This window comes from Stegostoma tigrinum, chromosome 10, assembly GCF_030684315.1.
Source record: "Stegostoma tigrinum isolate sSteTig4 chromosome 10, sSteTig4.hap1, whole genome shotgun sequence".
In the NCBI taxonomy this organism is placed as follows: domain Eukaryota; kingdom Metazoa; phylum Chordata; class Chondrichthyes; order Orectolobiformes; family Stegostomatidae; genus Stegostoma; species Stegostoma tigrinum.
This window is the reverse complement of record NC_081363.1, coordinates 2,508,924-2,530,100: the sequence shown is the minus strand read 5'-3', so window position 1 is coordinate 2,530,100 and position 21,177 is coordinate 2,508,924. Positions and strand designations below refer to the sequence as shown.

The 21,177-nt window shown below is 41.9% G+C and overlaps 1 protein-coding gene across 2 annotated transcripts in view; it reads right to left on the bottom strand.

Annotated features, from left to right (window-relative positions):
- Positions 1–457: 457 nt before the first annotated feature.
- vash1 (vasohibin 1) overlaps positions 458–21,177 on the bottom strand; it is a 48,848-nt gene continuing 28,128 nt past the window's right edge. The window contains exons 5-8 of one of the 2 annotated variants that reach the window (XR_007248285.2): positions 19,721–20,102; positions 19,013–19,128; positions 8,986–11,415; positions 458–6,584 (exon numbers count right to left, since the gene is read on the bottom strand). Coding sequence is in view for 1 of the 2 variants with exons in the window: in XM_048537918.2 (XP_048393875.1) it covers positions 11,346–11,415; positions 19,013–19,128; positions 19,721–20,102 (568 nt within the window). In the remaining variant the exon portion in view is untranslated. Of the gene's footprint in view, positions 6,585–6,865; positions 11,416–19,012; positions 19,129–19,720; positions 20,103–21,177 lie in introns of those variants that run through there. The other variant, XM_048537918.2, reaches the window with a different exon arrangement.

Genomic DNA, 21,177 nt, shown 5'->3' with positions numbered 1-21,177 from the left:
CCCCGCAATCCTTCTTTCTCTATCTGGGGGTATTTCCACTCTGCATTTGCCAACGTTCTGGATGCATTTGCTATTGGTCATTCCTTTCCATTGACCCATCCATGAACTAATACTACCCCAATGCGGAATGGGAAGTCATTGCATATCAGTATGAGATCTCACTTAGTATTACTCTGTGTCAATACTTTGGAGGATGACATCTGTTTCTTTTCATCCCTGAAGGCTACACAGTAAAATATTCTCCATCTTCTGCTGAAAATTAGAAAACGTTGAGGATATCCCAAATGGCAGTCTTGTACATTGTTATCTTACAATTAATACCATAAGGGTTTGTACCAAAGTGTGGATCTGGATGAACACAAAAGCTGACATTTCGGGCCTAGACCCTTCATCAGAAAGGTGTCTTTTCTGATGAAGGGTCTAGGCCCGAAACATCAGCTTTTGTGCTGCTTGGCCTGCTGTGTTCATCCAGCTCCACACTTTGTTATCTTGGATTCTCCAACATCTGCAGTTCCCATTGTCTCTGGTATTAATTGTAACTTACTTTTAGGAATCCTCATCTAACTGCAACTGCAAGTACAGATAGCCCGTGTTCAGTTTTGTGAAGAACAGCACCCCCTCGGCAGCTTTGTGTCTAAATCTTCGATGCGAGAGATTACATATTTATCCAGCTGTGAAAAGTGGTTTGCTGTTGTTAAAAATCTCCACAAAGGCCAACCAACCCATTGGGCTTCACAATCAGTACGAATGGTGCTGCCCGAACTGGACTGGTTTGCTGATTCCTTTGCATTCCAGCCTCCTGATTTCTACCTCTACTTTAACAGCACTGGGCGGGCCTGGCAGAACCGCGGAATTGTTTCCTGGTCAACATTCAAGGTGGCCTTGGCTCCTTTGATAATCCTTCCTGAGAAACTTCCCCGATTTGAATTAGGACTTCACTCAGGCAGGCATTTTCTAATCGAAGGATATTCAGCCAGTCTCGGTCAACCGTCTTTAACCAATTTTGTCCCATCAAGCTTTGGGGCAGAGCTTTTTACTACAATCAGTGGGGGCCGCACCAACTGCCCCTCACAGGAGACTGGAACCGAAATTGTCCCATTAACCTGTAAAGATTCCCCGCTATAGGTTCTCAGTCTAGCCGAGGTCTTGCGCAAACTGAAAGGTCCAGAGTGAATTTTGTTAAAGATTGGTTCTGTAAACACTGGTACAGCCACACCAGTATCGACCTCCACGAGAACCAGGTGTCTATGTAACCAGATGTTTATTCTGATTGGTTCTGATTTGGACGTTGCTAAGCAATGTAACTGCTCCAAGCCAGATGTAGGTGGCCTTTCCAGGGTGCACACTGTCCTAGATATTGGTCTGTGAGTTCTCTTATTCAGGTCAGGCCCCATAGGCTTCCTTTGCTGTCTCAAGTCTGTGCACTAGCTTGCTGGCCCAGTTCCTGTTGAAAACGTTAACTGTTTGGCTGAGGCTTGGCTTTGTTTTGGGGTTTTGCTGTGGGCTGTCCAGGATATATCCTGAGCGTGATGATGCAATTACTCAAGTAGCATTCCCCAAGCTCAATCAGCCTGGTGAGGGTATCCACTTCCACTGGAATACCATGCAACTCATGTTCTCCACTTGCTCTATTTTCCAATGATAAAGCCAACTGTACTTCCTGTTTGCAGTCTAGTTCGGCTTCAGCTAGTAGTCGCTTTTGCACGGTTGCATCATTAATCCCACGTACCAAATTGTCTCTCAACATCTCATTGAGGGTTAAACCAAGATCACATTACTCAGCTAGTCATCCTAATCCTAAACATTCCAACACGGATTCCCGTGGTTCTGGAATTGCCGAGTAAAACGGATAGCATCTCAAATAAAAGGCGGCGACGCTTGGGGTCGCAATAGTGCATAAATAAATCTGTCAACTCTTGGAAGGTTTTAGTATCTGGTGCCATCAGGGAACATTAACTTGCTAATAACTGAAAAAAAACAGCAGGTCCACAAGGTGTCAGATGAATTACTCGTTGCTCTTGAACTGCCCCAACGTCAATGTCATTTCCTGGAAAAAATAAAGCATTCTTTCCACATACTGGGCCCAGTCTACAATGGCAGGATCAAACTAGTCAAACTTCTAGACAAGCTTTCTAAGTATGGCATGATGCCAGCAATGCCTCCCCTAACTCAAAGACAACTGTTGCAAGTGAATTTCTTCAGGAGCATGCTTTTCTCTTGTTGCCATTGAAACAACTCCACAAGGCTGGTATCCCATTACCAAGTCACCCTTTATTTGAAGGTGGAGCGTCCTTGACAATGTTCCAGCTCCCTCAGAGCCAGCTGTCAGAGTGAACAGAACTGCTACAGCTCCCGTTTTTATTTGTCAGCTAGAGTTCCCTGAGTGAACCAGATTAACAGCCCAATCAGGGATCACATATTCAATGAGGTCCAGCTGGCGGACCTTGTTACAATCATTACAGCTTCCACCACCCTCTGACAGTGTTCCAAAGTCCCAGAGAAAACTGCAAGAACAAAAATCTCCTCAACTGTATTAAATAGGATGTGTCTTATTTTCATAGTCTAAATTCCAGTAGATTCATCTTAACCTGCGTATTCTTTCATCGTAAGACAACTAACATATTCCAGGTATTAGTCTGGCAAATCTCTGAATTACTTCCAATGCACTTACATCCTTCTTTAAATAACAAGACTAATACAGGGCTCCAGATGCAGTCTCGTTCATATTCTGCATAAATGAACCATCACCTCCCTCCTTTTGTATTCAGTTCCCATGGCAATAAATGATAACTTTCTATTAGCTTTCCTAATTACTTGTTGCAGCTTCTTACAAACTTTTTAAGAATACAACACGCAGTGAGAAAAGAGGAAAATTCTCAGAGCTAGTTTGTAGCTGTTCTTGTCGAGGAAGAAGACGTTGCCAAAGTCATACCAAGAGAGGAAAAAATTGAGAAATAAGATCAGCTAACATTTGATAGCAGGGAGATGTTAAAAATAATGGCTGCTTCTAAAGCTGAAAACTCACCAGGACTAGATCAGATGGCAGGAGGATAATGTGAGAAGGTAAGATAGAAGCTGCAGAGCTATTGACCATGATTATCTAATCTCCTTAGATGCAGGGACTATTCCAGAGAAGAACTGCACACCTTATTCAAAAAGGGGAAGCAAGACAAAGCCTAGTAATTACAGGCCAGTCAGTTTAGCCTTGGTGATGGGAAAGATTTTAGAAATTATAGTCTAGGCCAAAGTTAACAATCACTTGCACAAGCGTAGTTGAATTAAGAAAAGCCAGAATGGATTTGTTAAAAGGAAGTTAAATTTAACAAATTTTACTGAGTTTTTGGTGAGATAACAGAGATGGTTAATGAAAAGCAATTTGTTTCATTTGGTGTATACGGACTTCAAAATACATTTGTTGAAGAGTCACATGGCAAAGTTGAAGCACATAGAATAAGAGGGACAACAACAACATGGATACCAAATTAGATAGTGTGAAAGGAACAGAGAATAGTTGTGAATGATTGCTCCTCAGATTGCAAGAAGGTTTACAATAGTCTTCCATATGATCTGGTAATAGTTCCACTGCAGCAAGTGGTTATGATCTAGAATGTACTACAATACCTGAAAGCATAATGGAAGAAGGTTTCTGTTTTGGGTTGGATATATACGAAGTGAAAGAAAGAACAGGCTACAGGGAGAGGAGAAAGAGGGTGGGACAGTGGAATCTGAAGTGCTCTGCCAGATCCAGTAAAGGCTAAACTGACTGAATAGATCCCTTCTGTGTGATAACAATTCAACCATTCCATGAATTGGAGAGAGAAAATGTGCAAAGATTGGTCAGCATTTCTAGCTGCAACATGCACCATTGGAGAGAGATTGGAATGATCCATCTCCAAAACAAATGTCACAATATCTCAGTCCTTTGCACTGACATCCACCTCCAAGAAATGAAGAACCATTGACACATAGCCAGACTGTCTTTGGGTCTTCACACTAATCTGATGGTGTAACCAGAACAGAATATGGCCTTGCTCTGGTCATTGTACAGCACTGAACTGCAGTAAGTGACCTCCAGCTCTTAACCACCAGGGAGGTACGGTTGAGCCACAAAGGAAGATAAAGAAACGCCTCAAAGAAAAATGGGATTCTGCCCAAGGTGTTCTCACTTCTCCCCCTGCCTCCATGACAAGTCAGGAGGTCAGTTGCCTCCTGTTCATGACTAAGTCTGCCCCTTGTTAGGTTCAATGTTTAGCAGCATCCTCACAGACTCCAAAACGAAGATAAAATTGACCACTAGTACCTCAGCAGGTACAGCAGGAGAATGAGCAGTCTGGGATAACAAAGTGTGGAGCTGGATGAACACAGCAGGCCAAGCAGCATCTTAGGAGCAGAAAAGCTGACATTTCGGGCCTAGACCCTTCATCAGAAATGATGAGCAGTCTGTCTCATGTTTTTCTGAAGCTACTTCAGTTACACAACATAAAAATAACTGGAAGAATTGTGGCTCCACGAGAGAAATTAGTTGGGTATTTAAAAGAATGCCAGATTGTCACATTTACTGTTAGCATTTAGAAGGTAGAACTGATCTTCGAGGAGCTATCACCTGTCATTGTTGGAGGTGTGAAGAACAATGGCCAGCTTAGAATCAAGTCATTATAGCAGGTTCCTGGTCATCTTGCACAGACAAGCATGATAATCTAGTCATACAGCAGCTAAAAACATTATTGGCATGTAATCCATTGTATTTGATAAATGCTGTTTGGAGGTGTGCATGTAGGTGGCAAGCATTGCATTAAACACCAGGGAGATAGATGTACCCGTTACTTTGCAGATTGTGAAATCCTGCATGTAACAAGTAGATCTTTGGAAGGAGCTAACAACACAGAAATGTTGGGCTGTGGTGACCTTGAGCCTCACTGAGGGTGTGCCCACCTGGCTCACTTGGCAGGAAACGCCAGTAATGATCTGTTGAAGATGCTGGAGCTTCTTGAAGCATTGGTGCTCAGTCTTTAAAATTAATCTGCTTGTATACCCTATGGGGGGGATACCCAAAGGGATCTCCTCTGAACTGGAGATCCATATTAATCCCCACTATCCTGTGAAGCAGCAGAAGGATGAGGAAGAAGTGTTGTTGCTCCAATCAGCATTGCTCCTCTGCTCATAACATTGCTGCTTCTCTTAACTATCAATGTTTGGCTGTGGGATCTATTGTCCCATGTTACTTTAAAGGTGATGGTTGGTTAAACTCCCACTTTTCCAAATAGGCAGAGGAACACAGGAATCTGGGAATACTAATGCACAGAGTACTAAAAGTAACAATCCAAGTTAGTAAAGAACATAGAACATGGAACATTACAGCACAGTACAGGCCCTTCGGCCCTTGATGTTGTGCTGACCTGTCACACCGATCTGAAGCCCATCTAACCTACACTATTCCATGTACGTCCATATGCTTATCCAATGAGCCAATGAATTAAACAAACCAAGCAATTAGTGGTGGTGATATAGGTGTGGGGGGAGATCCATTTCCTGTGGGATAGAATTGAAAAGTCGAGAAGCTACATTAAAACCTGCCCAGCATCTTGGTTAGATTATATTTGGACTACCGTGAACAGATTATAAAAAGGAAATTGAAATCTTGGAGAAGGTGTAAAAAGATTCATTTGTTAGCGAGTTTTGAGTTTTTAGCGAGCCTTTGTCGGAGGCTCACTGATGATGTTACCTAGAATGGTGACGAAACGTCTAAAAACGAACCTTACAGCTCAGCGAGTAAACTCACATCCAGATTCATTTGTAATTACTGAGTTATTAGGAAATAAACATTGGGCTTCAGTTCTTTCCTCTCATGCAATAGCAGGGTTTTTTTCTTGAGAAAATAGTGATGACGTACTTAGCATTAAGAGGGTTTGACAGGATAGATGTAGAGGTGATGTTTTCAATCATGGATCCACTTAGAAGTGGAGCCGTAAACATAACAGTCAGTCAGTCATTAATAAATCCAGGAGGAATTCAGCAGAAATCTTCACCCACTGAATGGTGAGAATAAGCAGTACCTTACCACAAGAGTCAGTGAGATGAAAAACAGAAAAACATTTAAGGGGGAAGTTGGAAAACCAAGATGACGAAATGAATAAAATGTTATGTATTTGAGTTTAGATGAAAGAGAAGGAGGCTTACATGGAATACTGGCATTGAATGGTCTGTTTCTGCGCTGTGGATAACTTAAAACTCCATCATAGACTTAACAACCCATTCAAATCTGTGTTTACAGCCTCAATACAATCCACAGCATAAGAGCAGATATATCCTACCCTATTTAATCTCCTCCCATTATCATTTGGCACCCCTATCCTGGATTCCATAATGGAGCAGTGCCAGAAGTTAAATCACAATGGGATCCAGCAATGTGTGATACAAAATTTACTTCTGATGGGCTGCTTACCTTGGTATGTAGCAGTTCAGGAAACATCATTCCCAAATAACTGCTAATGTCCATCTGTACTTACCCTTAATCTTGTGCATAACCAGATTTTCACCAGGTCCGGTTGTTAATAGACTGCTTTCCTGGGAGACTATTTCCCATGCTGTGAAAGGAAAGAAATCCTTCAAATTTCACAGGCTGAGCTTTCTATTTATACTTTATGTTCATTGTGCACTTCACTAGATAGAAGCTAACCAAATGACTCAGCAAGGAAGACATCCATTCAACTGCTAGACTGATATCACAGGCTGAACTAAGATGCATCAATGAGCTTTGTGATTCCCGTGCAATGAAGAGACCAAAACTGCCAGGGCCCAGCAGGAAATAGTCAGTTAGATACAGAGTAAATCTCCCTCTACACCATTCCCATCAAACACACCCAGGACAGGACAGCATGGGGTTTGATAGAGAGTAAAGCTTCCTCTATACCATCCTTGTCAAATACTTCCAGAGCAGGACAGCAAGGGGACAGGCACAGTGTATAGCTTCCTCTACACTGTCCCTATTAAACACCCCCAGGACAGGTATATGGGGTTAGATACAGAGTAAAGCTCACTCTACAAATGTCCACAACAAACATACTTCACTAATTCTCAATGCTCCTCCACATCACTATCTTTCATTCAAACTTCCTGCATTAATTGTTACACCTTGATAAGGTACTTCAGCAAATGTAGTAGCATTGAGTTTGGTTGTTGTTACCAGAATAACGAGAGCTGGGAGAATAATGAACCCCATCAGGCCCTTGAACATATCAGAAAGAGGGCGGAATTGAAGTACACGTTGGATTCACAGATTTTAACCAAAAATGCATCCCTCTGTTTATCATATAAAATTGGAAATCACATTTTTCTACTATACCCATGCGATCTACTTCTCACAGAACACTTTCTGCTTCTTTTGTAACATAATAATCTAATGTCAGCATCTAAGATCAGTTATTGTTCAGTTCTCTGCCCACTAATGCAAAGCTCTGGAGAAAATTTCAGCTTGTGCTTGGCTAAATTTAAATGTTCCAATCAAATCACCAGTTGGAATTTAATGGAGATGATGGCCGTTTGTCCAATGCCTGAAGACTGAGTGGGAGCAGCACACTGCTTCTTGTCAGGAAAACCCTCTGCATTGAGTGCCTATCAGGCACATTAGACTGAAAAGTTGGCAGCAGAAGAAGCAGGACATTCAGACATTCAAGACAGTTCTGCCATATCATAGTTTATTTTATAATCCTCAACTCCACTTTCCTGTCTTTTCCCCAAAACCCTTGATTCCCTTACTGATTAAAAATCTGTCTTTCTCAGCCATGAATATACTTAATGACCCAGCCTCGACAGCTCTTGGTGGTAAAGAGCTTCACAGAGTCACTAGCTTCTGAAAGCTACTCGTTTACTGGGCAGCAGCTGGCCTTCCAGAGATCAAGGACCCCCTGAGCACAGAGTTTCTAACCAACAAGAGTTGCTGGCAAAATACAGGCTGATAGCTCTATTGGTTAACTGTGCTACCACTGAGATGGTGGTAACTGCCACCTGGAGGCACGTTATTGTAACTGATAGACAGATGGGGTGTTGACAGCAAGACTCTCAGTGCCCTCTTCTGATTTCCTTGATCAGAAATCAAGTGCCTTTGTATGAGGACACCTCTACTCGAGGTCAACAAGTAGCTCTGCATGGGTTTGCTCATCACATGATGAGCCCTTCTCTGCTGCTGGGTTAATATCAGGGGTGGTGACAGATGAGGCACTCCAGTGGTCCGTACAGAGTTTTGGTCTCCTTAATTAAGAAATGGGGTGAGTGTGTGTTAGAAGAAGTTCAGAGGAGGTTCACTTCACTGATAGCCCTGATGGAGGGACTTTATGAGGAAACCCTGAACAGGCTGAGTCTGTATGCAGTAGAGCTCAGAAGCACGAGAGCTGATTTATTGAAACGTACGAGATCCTGAGGAGACTTGACAGGGAAGATAACAGAAAGATGCTTCCTCCTATAGGCGAGACTAGAACTAGGGCACACAATATAAAAATAAGGGTTTCCCATTTAAGACAGAAATTAAGATTAAATTCATTTTTAATCTTTGATGGTTGAGGGGTTTTGGAACTCTCTGGAGACTGGTGGAGGCAGATTTTATTGAGCATTTTAAAAACAGAGGTAGATTGTTTTTAAATCGCTTGTTACTCAAAAACCCACTAAGGGTAGGAAGGATTGTGAAAGTGAAACCACAAGCCATGATCTTACTGAGCAGGCTGTAGGGGCCGAATAAGGGACCTGCTCCTGCTCCTTATTCATATGTTCAGATGTGCATTCATTGACTGCCTAAGGGCTTCAATTTGCTGCAGGGTAGGATGGCTGTCCACAGGATTTCAGGTTATGGATTTCACTAGAGTGGGGCTTCAGGGTCTCCATCCACTATCCTCACAACTGTTTAAAATGACAGCCTGTCATGAAGATCCTGTGGCAGAGGCATTAAATCCCAAACCGCTAGGCTTTGAGTGGAAACAGCACATGACAACTCACTCAAAGCTCTGTCTTCACATGAATTTGTTTTCTGTACCCCTGGAGATGTTCATGGATTCTTCATCTAGTTCCACTTTTCAGTGTGAAAGTTGGCCTTTCAAAAAAAAGATTGAAGTCAGATCTATAGTTTTAAATATATTAAAATCATGGTAAATTGAAACTTCAATAACATTCTTAATTTAAATATGCTATCCTAATTAACGTCCAGTTAGTAAGGACAACCTGACAACCAACAAAACAGCTGACAACATTGGTGGGGCAATCCATTACAAATAGTGGCTAAGGTGGCTAAAAGGGGAAAGATATCAGAATGCCAGTTCTATTTTAATATACAGACAGAGCAGACTGTTCTTACTGTTGCATCATAAGGTTCATTCTTCACACAGTGCATCATCCAAGATGCCCAGTTATTCACCAATCAATACATATTCTGGAAGCAAAAGTCAAACCAGCACATCGAGAATGTCAAGCTGATTTGGCTCTGAGGTAAAGCAAACTATGGTCTGTCGAGCACTCCCAGAGAACACGAACAGAGTTAAGAGGCAATTAGGTGTGTTTCTGGTGGGAAAATTGCAAGAATATGAGTTTGGAGGGTTTTAAAAAAGTGAAGGGATTGGTGAGCCTAACATTTCCCAATTATTAAAATAATGTTTTTAATTGTAATTTGTAATTCACAGTTTAAGTAGAAAAGAAAATAAAGGAAAAAAGAGAAAGGAAAGGGATAATATCAATATTCAAGATAAATAAAATTGTGTAATAAAATTAAAATGGTCAAGTGTTGCAAATAGGAAAAGTTATAAATAAAATTGAATTATTGAGTTGCAAAGAGAATATATAAAATTCAGAAGTGCATTTCTTTTATTCCTTCATGGGATGTCAGCATCGCTGGCTAGGCCAGCATTTAATGCCCATTGGGCAGTTCAGAGTCAACCACATTACTGTGGATCTGGAGTCACATGTAGGTCAGATCAGGTAAGGATGGCAGATTTCCTTTCCTAAAAGACATTTGTGAACCAGGTAGGTTTTTATAACAATCATTGTCACATGGTTGCCAGTATACTAGCTTTTTATATGCTTAGTAAATGTAAATCCTGGAGGGTCTGAGAAACACAGGAAACCGGGCAGAAGCAAAATGAACTTTATCTGCCCAATGTTATCAATACATGCAAACCCGACTCAGCAACAAACCTTAGTGCCAAACAGAGCCAGAGAGCCTGCAGCATGGGATACTTATGGTATATGAGAATGAAGTGGGGCAGGGCCAACATATAACTTTTCCTCTTGTTGTATAAAAGAAATTTTCTTTCTCCTTATTTTCAAATCAACATATCACTTTAGAATGCTCTGCTCCCTTGAGACAAGAAAAGCATGTGGAATTCTCTAACAAAATGGAATAACAGTCACTGATGTGTTTTGGGGCTGTATAATACAGCTCAAAATTCACTCCCAACTCACTAGGTCTAATGAGGACGTAAGTCAAGCTGTGATATTTTGCTGAAAGGAATGCATTATTATCTCTGAAGTATAAGCTAGGCAGGTTAATAAAGACAGTTGTTTCTCGTGAAATGAGGTCAAAGTAATTTGGATCCTTCTGCCATACATACAGGAGAAAGAAAATATCAACAGCTTCTCAGTTTGTGACTAGACTCCAAAAACCTTGAATTTCTGGGTGGGGAGGGTGATGGAGGCGCATTTGGTTTTAGTGGCTAATTTTGACTCTTTGGTGAGGTGTTGCGTGGGAGCAATTAGGCTTAACGGGTCAAAGTCGAACACTGTCCTCACCCAACTGCAATACATTAGGGTCACCGGGCAGTCAGCAGAATGGGAGCCCTGGTTGATTCTTCTATTCTGGGAGGCTGGTAATTGAAGTGAACTTATTGCATCCCTGGTTGACATCTGTACAGACTAAGGATAAAGTCTGGGTCTTTTTCTTGTCCGTATGGCTCGCTGTCTTAGTTACCCCCTGAACCTTTCGAGGAGCAAACATTGGTTAAAAAACTCTACGTCTCAGACCATCCAAGTGGGGTTTCCAACCACCCCAAAAGGATTGGGACAATGTATTATCAAAAGTGTTTCCTTTCAGCTCTTAGTTCAATCTAAACTTTTCTAATGAGCTGTTAACTCATTTCAATTGAAAGATTATTGTCAAACATATTAGAGAAAATATATAGTAAAAATGTAAAAAGTCACAATTGGTTTAATACTGCTGACCACTACTTTCAAATACTCTGTGGCATCCTTCACTCGGATTCTGAGAGTTCAGTTCAGTTCAGTGCACGCATAGTCCTTCTTTGGACTTGATAAAGATCTCTGCAAATAGTACAATGCAATGGTCACATTTGGACTGCACTGTGGAATGTTCACACACGGATCTGGTAGCCCACATCGTTAAGGTTTTTTTGCTCCGTTGTTTTCTTCTCTCCCGAAGATCTGGAAAATAAGGAAAACACTATGAAAGATTCAAGAAGAGAGTCAATAGCTCAGGAGAAACTAAACACTGTGACTGAATAAATGAAGCTCTCAGGGAGACTGCTAAGAACGGAAATATTACCCAGTTGAACAGTCAGAGAGGAGCAAGCATTTAGTCTAAATGCATTCTGTCATGCATGGCTGATCCAAACTAACTCTATATAGTCAATCTGGTAGCATCTGTGGACAGAAATGACAGTTAATGTTTCAGGTCCAGTGACCCTTTAGGCTGAAGGCCCCGCAGTATCTGTGGACCCGAAAAATTACCTCGGCGTTTTGTTCTCAGATGCTGACTGACCTGCTGAGTTGCTGTTTTGGTTTCTGATTTTCAGTATCTGTAGTTCTTTTGATTTTTTAATATATACCCAATCTGTGTACCATATTCTTTGTTATCCTTTGTAATTCTCAGCCAGAGATTTAAAGCTAACAATTGATCTAACATTAATTGCCATTGGTCAGAGATTTACAAACATTTCCCACCCATGGTGCAAAGTATTTACTAATTCCACTTCTGAAACATCTGGCTCTAGTTGTCCCAGATTTCTCAAACAACAGAATCAGTTTCTTGTTACAAAAAAATCTCAAAGAACTGGCAATCTGAATGCTCACATTTGGATACTGCTGTGAAAAGTTCACTGAAGAAACTCAAGAGATCTGGCAGCATCTTTGGAGAGAAATGTTAACTCTGTTTCCCTGTCCACAGATGCTGCCAGACCTGCTAAGTTCAGAAGAAATAGGGGCAGAACTAGGCCGTTAGCCCTACCAAGTCTGCTCCGCCATTCGATCATGGTTGATATGTTCCACACCCCCATTTTCCTGCCTTCTTCCCATAACCCTTCAACCTTATTACCAAGTAAAAATCTGTGTCTAACACCTCCTTAAATTTACTCACGGTTCCAGCATCCAAACACACTGATTTCTGTTTTAGAATCAGTTTCTCTCTCTACTGTAAATACTCCATTAAGTCAGTTCCCTTTAGTATCTTGAAAATACTTATCAAATCATCTCTCAACCAGAATCTCTTCCCCGACTCTCCTCTTCCCTTTTTTCCCTCTCTTCCCCACCCTTACCAAAGTCTCTTTGGACCTTCACTGTTCCTAACTTTTCACTTATTAGAAAGGTTCCTTGCTAAGTTCAAAATGTATAACCTCACATTGAAATCTGTTGTTAAATACTCAGTTTGTAAAGGCATTGTATTGACTAACAACGTAGGGACAGAAATAGTTACAGCAAGCGAGGTACGAGTACACCTATCAGATCTCAAAAAACTTGCCATTGATTTTAACATTCACAGCAAATTTTTGTCAAAGACAAATATGGTTTGTTCAACAACATATCAGAAGACATAAAGGAGAATTGAACATAGCTTTTCTATAAAAATCCCAGCAGACGACCTCTGGACAATAGAGATAACTATCTTAAAGGGTTTAAAGCTGAATGTCACTTGTTACAGAATGGAAATGTATTTACTGAGAACTTAGAGAACAAGTCACTCGATGTGGATATGTTCATTCAGGATTACTCAAAACTTGAGTTGACTGTCATCTACACTTGCTTAAACTAGATGGAGAGGTCCAAATACATCACTTCAAATTTCCCAAGAGAAGGGGAAAGACATGATTCTACATTTAACTGGTGGTGATGTTGTGTTGTATCAGAGATAATGGGAACTGCAGATTATGTTGTACTTGGTTCCTGGAAACTCTTCCACACCATTATCAATTGGAACAGAGCGTTAATTGATGGAAGATTCATGAACAGCTGAGCTGCTTTTTACTGAACAAGCGTTGCACTGAGCAGATTTTCATTCGCTGCCATTTTTAAAATTAATTCATGAGATGTGGGCGTGGCTGACTAGGCCAGCAATTATTGCTCACCCTGAATAGTCCTGGAGAAGGTGAGCTGCCTTCCTCAATGCCTGTGGTCCTTGGGGCTTAGGTACACTCTCAATGCTCTTAGGGAGAGAGTTTCAGGTTCAGATCCAGCAATAGATTTCCAAGTCTGGGTGGTGAATGGCTTGGAGGGAAACGTGCAGCCAGTGGTTAAAATTCACAGCGAATGCCTGACAAAAACAGATGTGGTTTGTGGGGTTATTTCAGTGTTCCCTTGCATTTATCATGCAGAGATACGGAAAGGGCTGTCAAAGGAGCAATATCATTGAGTAAAGAATGGCACGGAATCATTATTTAGGCCAAGTGATGTATGGTAATTGAATTTGCATATAAACTATCAAAGTTTGCATTAGATGTACTAGTGCGGGGAGTGTGACTGCTGCTGATATCAAAGCTGCATCTGACCGACAGTGGCATCAAGGAACCCCAGTAAACTGTAATTGTTCAGGTCGTGCTGCTTATAGATATGGACTGCCTCAGTATCTCGAGTCACAAATGGTGCTGAACTTTGAAAAACCATCAGTAAATATTTCTGACTATATGACAGAAGGAGGGTTATTAATGAAGCTACCCTAAGTGATAGCTTTGGACTGAGATAATTGACATCCAACAGCTTTAACCTTCCTTTGTGCCATATGTGACTCTAAACAATGAACAGATCACTCACGATTCCCAACGACTTCAAATTAACTGCACAAGAAATCAATCTTTAAAATCGAGAAGGGAAACAGGTTTTTTTTGTATAAATTATTCACTCGACATGGGTGTCGCTGACAATGTCAGCGGTAATTGCCCATGTTTAATTACTCTTATAGCAGTATTGATGCAACTGAGTGGCTTGCTTGGCCATTTTATGGCAGTTAAGGGTCAACCATTAAGCTGTGGATTTGGAGTCACACATAAGGAAGACCAGATATGGGCAACAGATTTTCCTCCCTAAAAAAGACATGAATGAAGCAAATAAGTTTTTAACAACAGCGGAGGGGGTGGATTTACAAGGATGTTTAGAGTTCATAAGAGTCCCTACAGTGTGGAAATAGGCCCTTAAGCCCAAGAAGTCCACACTGACCCTCAGAGCATCCCACCTAGACCCATCCCTCTAATCTACACATCCGTGAACATTATGGGCAATTTAGCGTGGCCAGTCCACCCTAACCTGCACATCTTTGGACTGTGGGAGGAAACCGGAGCACCTGGAGGAAACACAGGTAGACACAGGGAGAACATGCAAACTCCACAGACAGCCACCCCAGGGTGGAATCAAACCCGGACCCTGGTGCTGTGAGGCAGCAGTGCTAATCAGAGCCATCGTGCTGCCCTGCTGCCAGCGCTAGAGGGTTTGAGGCTGAATAGGGTGGAGCTATTTCCCTGGGGTGTCAGAGGCCGAGGGGTAACCTTAGAACATAGAACAGTACAGCACAGTACAGGCTCTTCAGCCCATGATGTTGTGAACTTTTACCCTAAACCTTTTCGAAGTTTATAAAATTATGAGGTCATGGATAGGGTGAACAGACAAAGGTCTCTTTCCCAGGGTAGGGGAGCGGACAACTATAGGGGCATGCATCGAAGGTGAGAGGGGGAACATTTAAAAAAAGACCTAAAGCGCAAATTTTTCACGCATCAGGTGGTACGTGTGTGGAATGACCTGCCAGAGAAATTAGCAGAGGCTGGTACAATTACAGTATTTTAAAGGTATCTGGATAGATAAATGAACAGGAAGGGTTTAGAGGGAAATGGGCCATATGTTAGCAAATGGGACTAGATTAATGGAGAATATCTGGTCAGCACAGAGGAGTTTGACTGGAGGCTCTATTTCCATGCTGCACAGCTCTATGAATCTGTTCTGTCCAACATGCTCACGACTTTGAAAATCTCAACCAGATCTCCTCTAGCCATCTTCTCTCCAGGGAGAACAGTCCCAAATTGTAAAATCTATCCTCACAGCGGAGGTTTCTCATACCTGGGGATGAAAGATTATCAGAAGTATATAGTAATGTAGAGTTGAGGTTAAAATCAGGTCAACTGTTACCTTATTGAGGGTGGAGCAGGCTACTCTTGTTCTTTTGTCGTATGCATATATTCTTGTAAATTGCTTCTGCACTGTTTCCAATGTATTTGCATCTTTCCAATAATGTAGTGCCGACAACTCTATACAATATTCCAACTGAGGTCTAACAAGTGTTTCGTACAAGTTTAACATCACATTTTTGCATCTGTACTGTGTCCCTGCTAATAAAACTGAAAACACCATATGCTTTATTTTTTGTTCTCACTCTTTGGTTCAATGATCTGAGGTATGCATCAAAACTTACAGTCACACAACTTTACTAACCAACGGTAGAATTTTCAAGGAGTTCTATTGTCAAGGCAAAGACGTTGCAACCATTTCTCATGTCAGTGCTGAAGATGGAAATGGTTTTCACACTGAATGTTTGGCCATGATGTTGAAAGGTCCATGACAGCAAACAGAGTTGAAGTCATCGTGCAACATTGTTTGGCCCATCAGCCAATGAAGAACTATTGAAAATACAATCATTTCCTGAAGACAAACACCTCTTGGCCTTAAAAACACTATTCTCATCTAAGAGGTTTGAAGTGTTGGACATCTGTTTGTCTAGTTCATAAGGTGCACAAGTTTAATTACCTGGCAATATGCTATAATATTTCTGCCAAGTTGAAAGTTTCATGAACTATTTTTTTAATGTTTTTAACCACCATAATTCTTCTATAACTGTACAATGATGGACTAAGTTGACTGGTGCAGATGTGTGAACAACTGATGCAAAGAACCAAAGAACAGTATAGCACCGGAGCAGACCCACCAAGACTGCACCAGCACATGCAAAACTAAAAATCTTTTACCACTATCCATACCTCTATACCCAGCCTGTTCATGTATTTGTCATGATGCCTCTTAAATGCTATTGTATCTGGTTCTACCACCTCCTCTTGCAGTGCATTCCAGGCACTTAACACCCTCTGTGCAAAAAGACTTGCCTCTTACATCTCTGTCAAACATTTTCCCTTTCACTTAAACCTATGGTCTCTAATAATTGACGTTGCTACCTCGGGAAAAAGGCTCCATCTATCCAAGCCTCTCACCATTTTGTAAACTTCGAATCAGGTCACACCTTGGCCTCTGAAGTTCAGGTGAAAACAAATCCAGTTTGTCCAACCTCTCCCTATAACTAACACCCTTTAACCCAGAAAACATCCTGGTAAACCTTTTTTGTACCCTTTCCAAAACCTCCAAATCCTTCTACTGGCCTTGATCTCTAACTCCTCTCTGGTTATTTCATTTTCTGACCTACTGCTCTGGTCCCAAAGCCCTGCCACAAGAGTTTAAACCCTCTCGGAGTGACACTAGCAAATCGCCCGGCCAGGATATTGCTGCCCTTCTAGTTTAGGTGCAACTGTCTTTCTTGTACAGGTGCCACCTGCCCTGGAGGAGATCCCAAAGATCTACATATCTTAAGGCCTCTCTCCTACGCTAGCTCTTTAGCCACATGTATAAGTAATTTGTGTAAAAAGAATAATTGTCATGGAAACAAAACATTCTTCATGAAGTGAGAGAGTGATCTAGGAGACAAAGACACACCATGGAGTACACATTTAAAGGCTGGCTCTTTGGGGGCTCTTGTGGTTCAGTGATAGTCTCCTTACCTCTGGGTTAGAAGGACCGCATCCAAGTCCTGGATGCCCTCATTGTTTTAACATGTCTCAGTAAGTTGATTACAAATGTTTGCGCTTTCTTTGTTCATCTACTAAATCAAACAACTTGAAGGCAAAGCTCCAAAATAAAGTCGAGATTTGAATGGGACCAAGAAATTTGACCAGCAGCGTGCCACAAGACTTAATGCTAGGTCCACTGTTTTTTGTCATTTATGTAAATGATTTGAATGTGGACATAGAAGGCATGGTTAGTAAGCTTGCAGATGACACTAAAATTGGAAGTGAAGTAGACAATGAAGAAGGTTATCTCAGAGTACAAAGGGTTCATGATCTGATGGGCCAATGGGCGAAGAAGCAGCAGATGGAGTTTAATTTAGATAAATGTGAGGTGCTGCATTTTGGAAAGGCAAATCAGGGCAGGACTTATACACTTAATGGTAAGGTCTGGGGAGTGTTGCTGAGACCTTGGAGTGCTGGTTCATAGTTCCTTGAAAGTGGAGTCACAGCTAGATAGGATAATCAAGAAGGCATTTGGTATGCTTGCCTTTATTGGTCAGTGCATCGAGTATTGGAGTTAGGAGGTCATGTTGCGGTTGTACCGGGCATTGGTTAGGCCATTATTGGAATACTGTGTGCAGTTCTGGTCTCCCTGCTCTAGGAAGGATGTTGGTAAACTTTAAAGGGTTCAGAAAAGATTTACAAGGATTATGCCGGGTTGGAGGATTCGAGCTATATGACAGGCTGAATAGACCAGGGTTATTTTCCCTGGACCGTTGGAGGCTGAGGGGTGACCTTATAGAGTTTCATAAAATCAAAAGGGGCACAGATAGGGTAAATATACAAGGTCTTTTCCCTGGGGTGGGGAAGTCCAAAACTAGAGTGCATAAGTTTAAGATGAGAGGGGAAAGATTTAAAAGGGGCCTAAGGGGCAACATTTTCACGCAGAGAGTGGTGCATGTATGGAATGAGCTGCCAGAAGAAGTCAGGTGGAGGCTGGTACGATTACAACATTTAAAAGGAATCTGGATGGGTACATGAATAGAAAGGGTTTAGAGGGATGTGGGCCAAATGCTGGCAAATGGTCAGCTTGGACAAGCTGGACTAAAGGGTCTGTTTCAGTGCTGTACATTTCTATGACTCTATATGTAAATAATCACTTTCAGCACACCTTATGTTTAGGAATGCCTTAAGTTATTTTATATAAAAGAAAGGGCTGGTTTGCTCCAGTAATGGGGTGGATTAGAAAGGATAAAGAGAAAACCAGTCTTTGTATTGAACTAAGAGATAGAAATCAACTCATTTTGGAAGACAGAGATAATGAGAACTGCAGATGCTGGAGAATCCCAGACAACCAAGTGTGAAGCTGGATGAACACAGCAGGCCAAGCAGCATCTCAGGAGCACAAAAGCTGATGTTTCGGGCCTAAAGAGAGAGATCATCTCTCTGATGAAGGGTCTAGGCCCGAAACATCAGCTTTTGTGCTCCTGAGATGCTGCTTGGCCTGCTGTGTTCATCCAGCTTCACACTTGGTCATTTTGGAAGACAGGCTGGCTTTTAATTCCTCCTTTGGTATGAAGATCGGGAACAACTCAGCAACAGGTTTAATCACACGGACTGGGAGACTGGACTGGGAGACTGGACTGGGAGACTGGACTGGGCGAGATGGGCAGGAAATACAAAAGTTTGAAGTCACGTACCGATAGATTTAAGATCATCTTCTTCCCCGATGTTATCAGACTTATGAATGGCCTTCTCATATTAGAGTTGATCTTTCTCTGCACCTTCTCTGTAGCTGTAACATTATATTCTCCATTATGTTCTAATCCTTGATGTATTTATTTAAGGTATGATTTGCGTGGTTAACGTGCAAAACAGTACCTTTCACTGTTTCTCAGCAGACATGTGACAATAGTAAATCAAATCAAATCACATTTAATTCAGGAGTTAATTGGTCAGGCTTGTTCTGCTGCAGCTAGACTATTGAGGACCATTACCGTCTGTCACTGCGGCCATTCCTGCGATGCGGGCTTGACTGACTGCGATGGGGTGATGATGAATCCTTCTTCCTGTCGCGGGTAGGGGATGATGGCGCGGCTGCTCCCTTCATGACCTGAAACAATTGGATGGGGCGGAGGGCAGTTGGGTAGGAAGAAATGAGCACAATGACTTCTTGATTTTCCAGGCTTAAGATGGAACATCACACTATTGTAAAGCCTGGAAGTAATGAGATGATGTCCATTTCATTTTTATCACAGCATGCACCTCCTTTTTCAGGTTCACCTCTCTCTCTCCCCAAATCTGATGTCTTGGCATCAATGAGGGAATTTGGAATGGTATTTGACAATAGACTTCCCTTTCTGAATCAACTAAGCTTGCTTAAGAAGGGGAAAATGTCTTGAACTCTGAAACTGAATCAATAAACATCATTAAAAAACTGTAGTCTTTTACACCTTTATTCTTTTACCCTGTTAACATAATAGGCTTCGTCAGAGTTGGACACATCCGCCTCACCACTTGAAGGCTGGAAGTCCACTCCCCTTCCCTACGGTCTCCAGTAACCTAAGAAGTCTGTTTTATTTGGCTTCTAAGCCACAATGTGGCCATAATTCCAGATAGGTTAAAGAAGGCACCTTTCCCAGTAATGACACACTGCAGGTTTACAATGGTCAGCATCTGATGGGGGTTCTCCGCCAGCTGCTTACCTTTAGCCGCATGTCCCGGGTATGCCTCTCCAGCTCCTTGCGCAGTTCCTCACGACTCAACTTCTCTACATCAAGGATTGAGTGTTTCCACTCAATCTGCTCCACACTGTGGGGGTCATGGGACACATACTGTCCAATCTTGACTTTCTTCAGCGTGTGCCAGCATTTTTTGTAGGAACTCTCAAACTCGGAGATGAGATCAATTAAAGTCCTGCACACTGGGGGTTTGAACATCAAGTCCTCACGCCGGCTCATGCCCAGTGTTCCAAAACGTCCAGCATAGTGGATTCCAAGCACTATGTGGCGAAAGTAATTCCCTGAGAATTCAGTTTTGAAGCTAATGGGAAATCTCTCTACTCCAGGCATATTGTTGGTGAGGTAACTGATCACAAAAATTAAGGAAAAGCACAGGACCATGCCTTCGCCAGGAATTTAGAACATTGAGGGCAGGTTTTAATGTGCTCTTCTGTGATGTGTTTGGCAGCAGAGGGTCATTTAATCAAGTGGGAGGGTCTCAGGTGTGGATCCAGCCATAGCCCTTTCTGTTCCGCACTGTAGGAATTTTAAGATGGGAAAGCTCATGCACAATCTTCCTGCTCCGTTACGAAATGAAACATTTAAGTGAGCAACTAATACCCACTTAAAAGGCCTTATCCCCATTCTGGTTTTAACCAGCAGTTGGCAGGGTGTTGTTTATTGCGCTCCCAACAAAGTAAACTTGAATAGTGTTGCCTGTGGTCTCCCAGAGGATGGTTTTCATTTAAAAGCACTCAGTGTCTGAAATGAAAGATGCGAGACTGGGATAACAGGGCCCTCCACGGAGTTACTTCTCACTGGCACTCACCCGTGTGCTGGGGTATAACGATGGTATCAGGCCTTGGGTGGGTGTTGTACAGGCAGTCAACAATAACAAGCCAATGAAAATGGGTAGACAAAGCATTTGAAGTGATTGAATCTGTCCAATAGCATGGCGCAGTTAGATGCTAGAGATCAAACAATAAAATCTCCAAGAACATATCCAAACTTTGCAGCTTTCTACACACGTCAAAACTAAACTAACTAACCACAGCTCACCTCAGAGGATCTTTGATGCCATTGCCATTTTTATATCTGATGAGGAATACTATGGGTGGCCAGACTTCACTTTCTTAGTTTTGCTTTTGCACTATTTGTTGTGAATCAAATTGCGCTTACAATTGCATTAAGTCATTTGGGGTCCCCTGTGCCAATAAATTCCAATTTTCTGCATAAATACTACTATAATACGACTAGAGCAGATCCCTGGCCTGAAACTCATCCCTGGAACATCTGGATATCAAAGACACCGACATCAGACTCCTACTTATTTACTTTAATTCCATTCCAACAAAACTTATCTCCAAACTCCAAGACCTAGGACTCTGCTCCCCCACCTGCAACTGGATCCTGGACTACATGGCCCATAGGCATAATCAGTT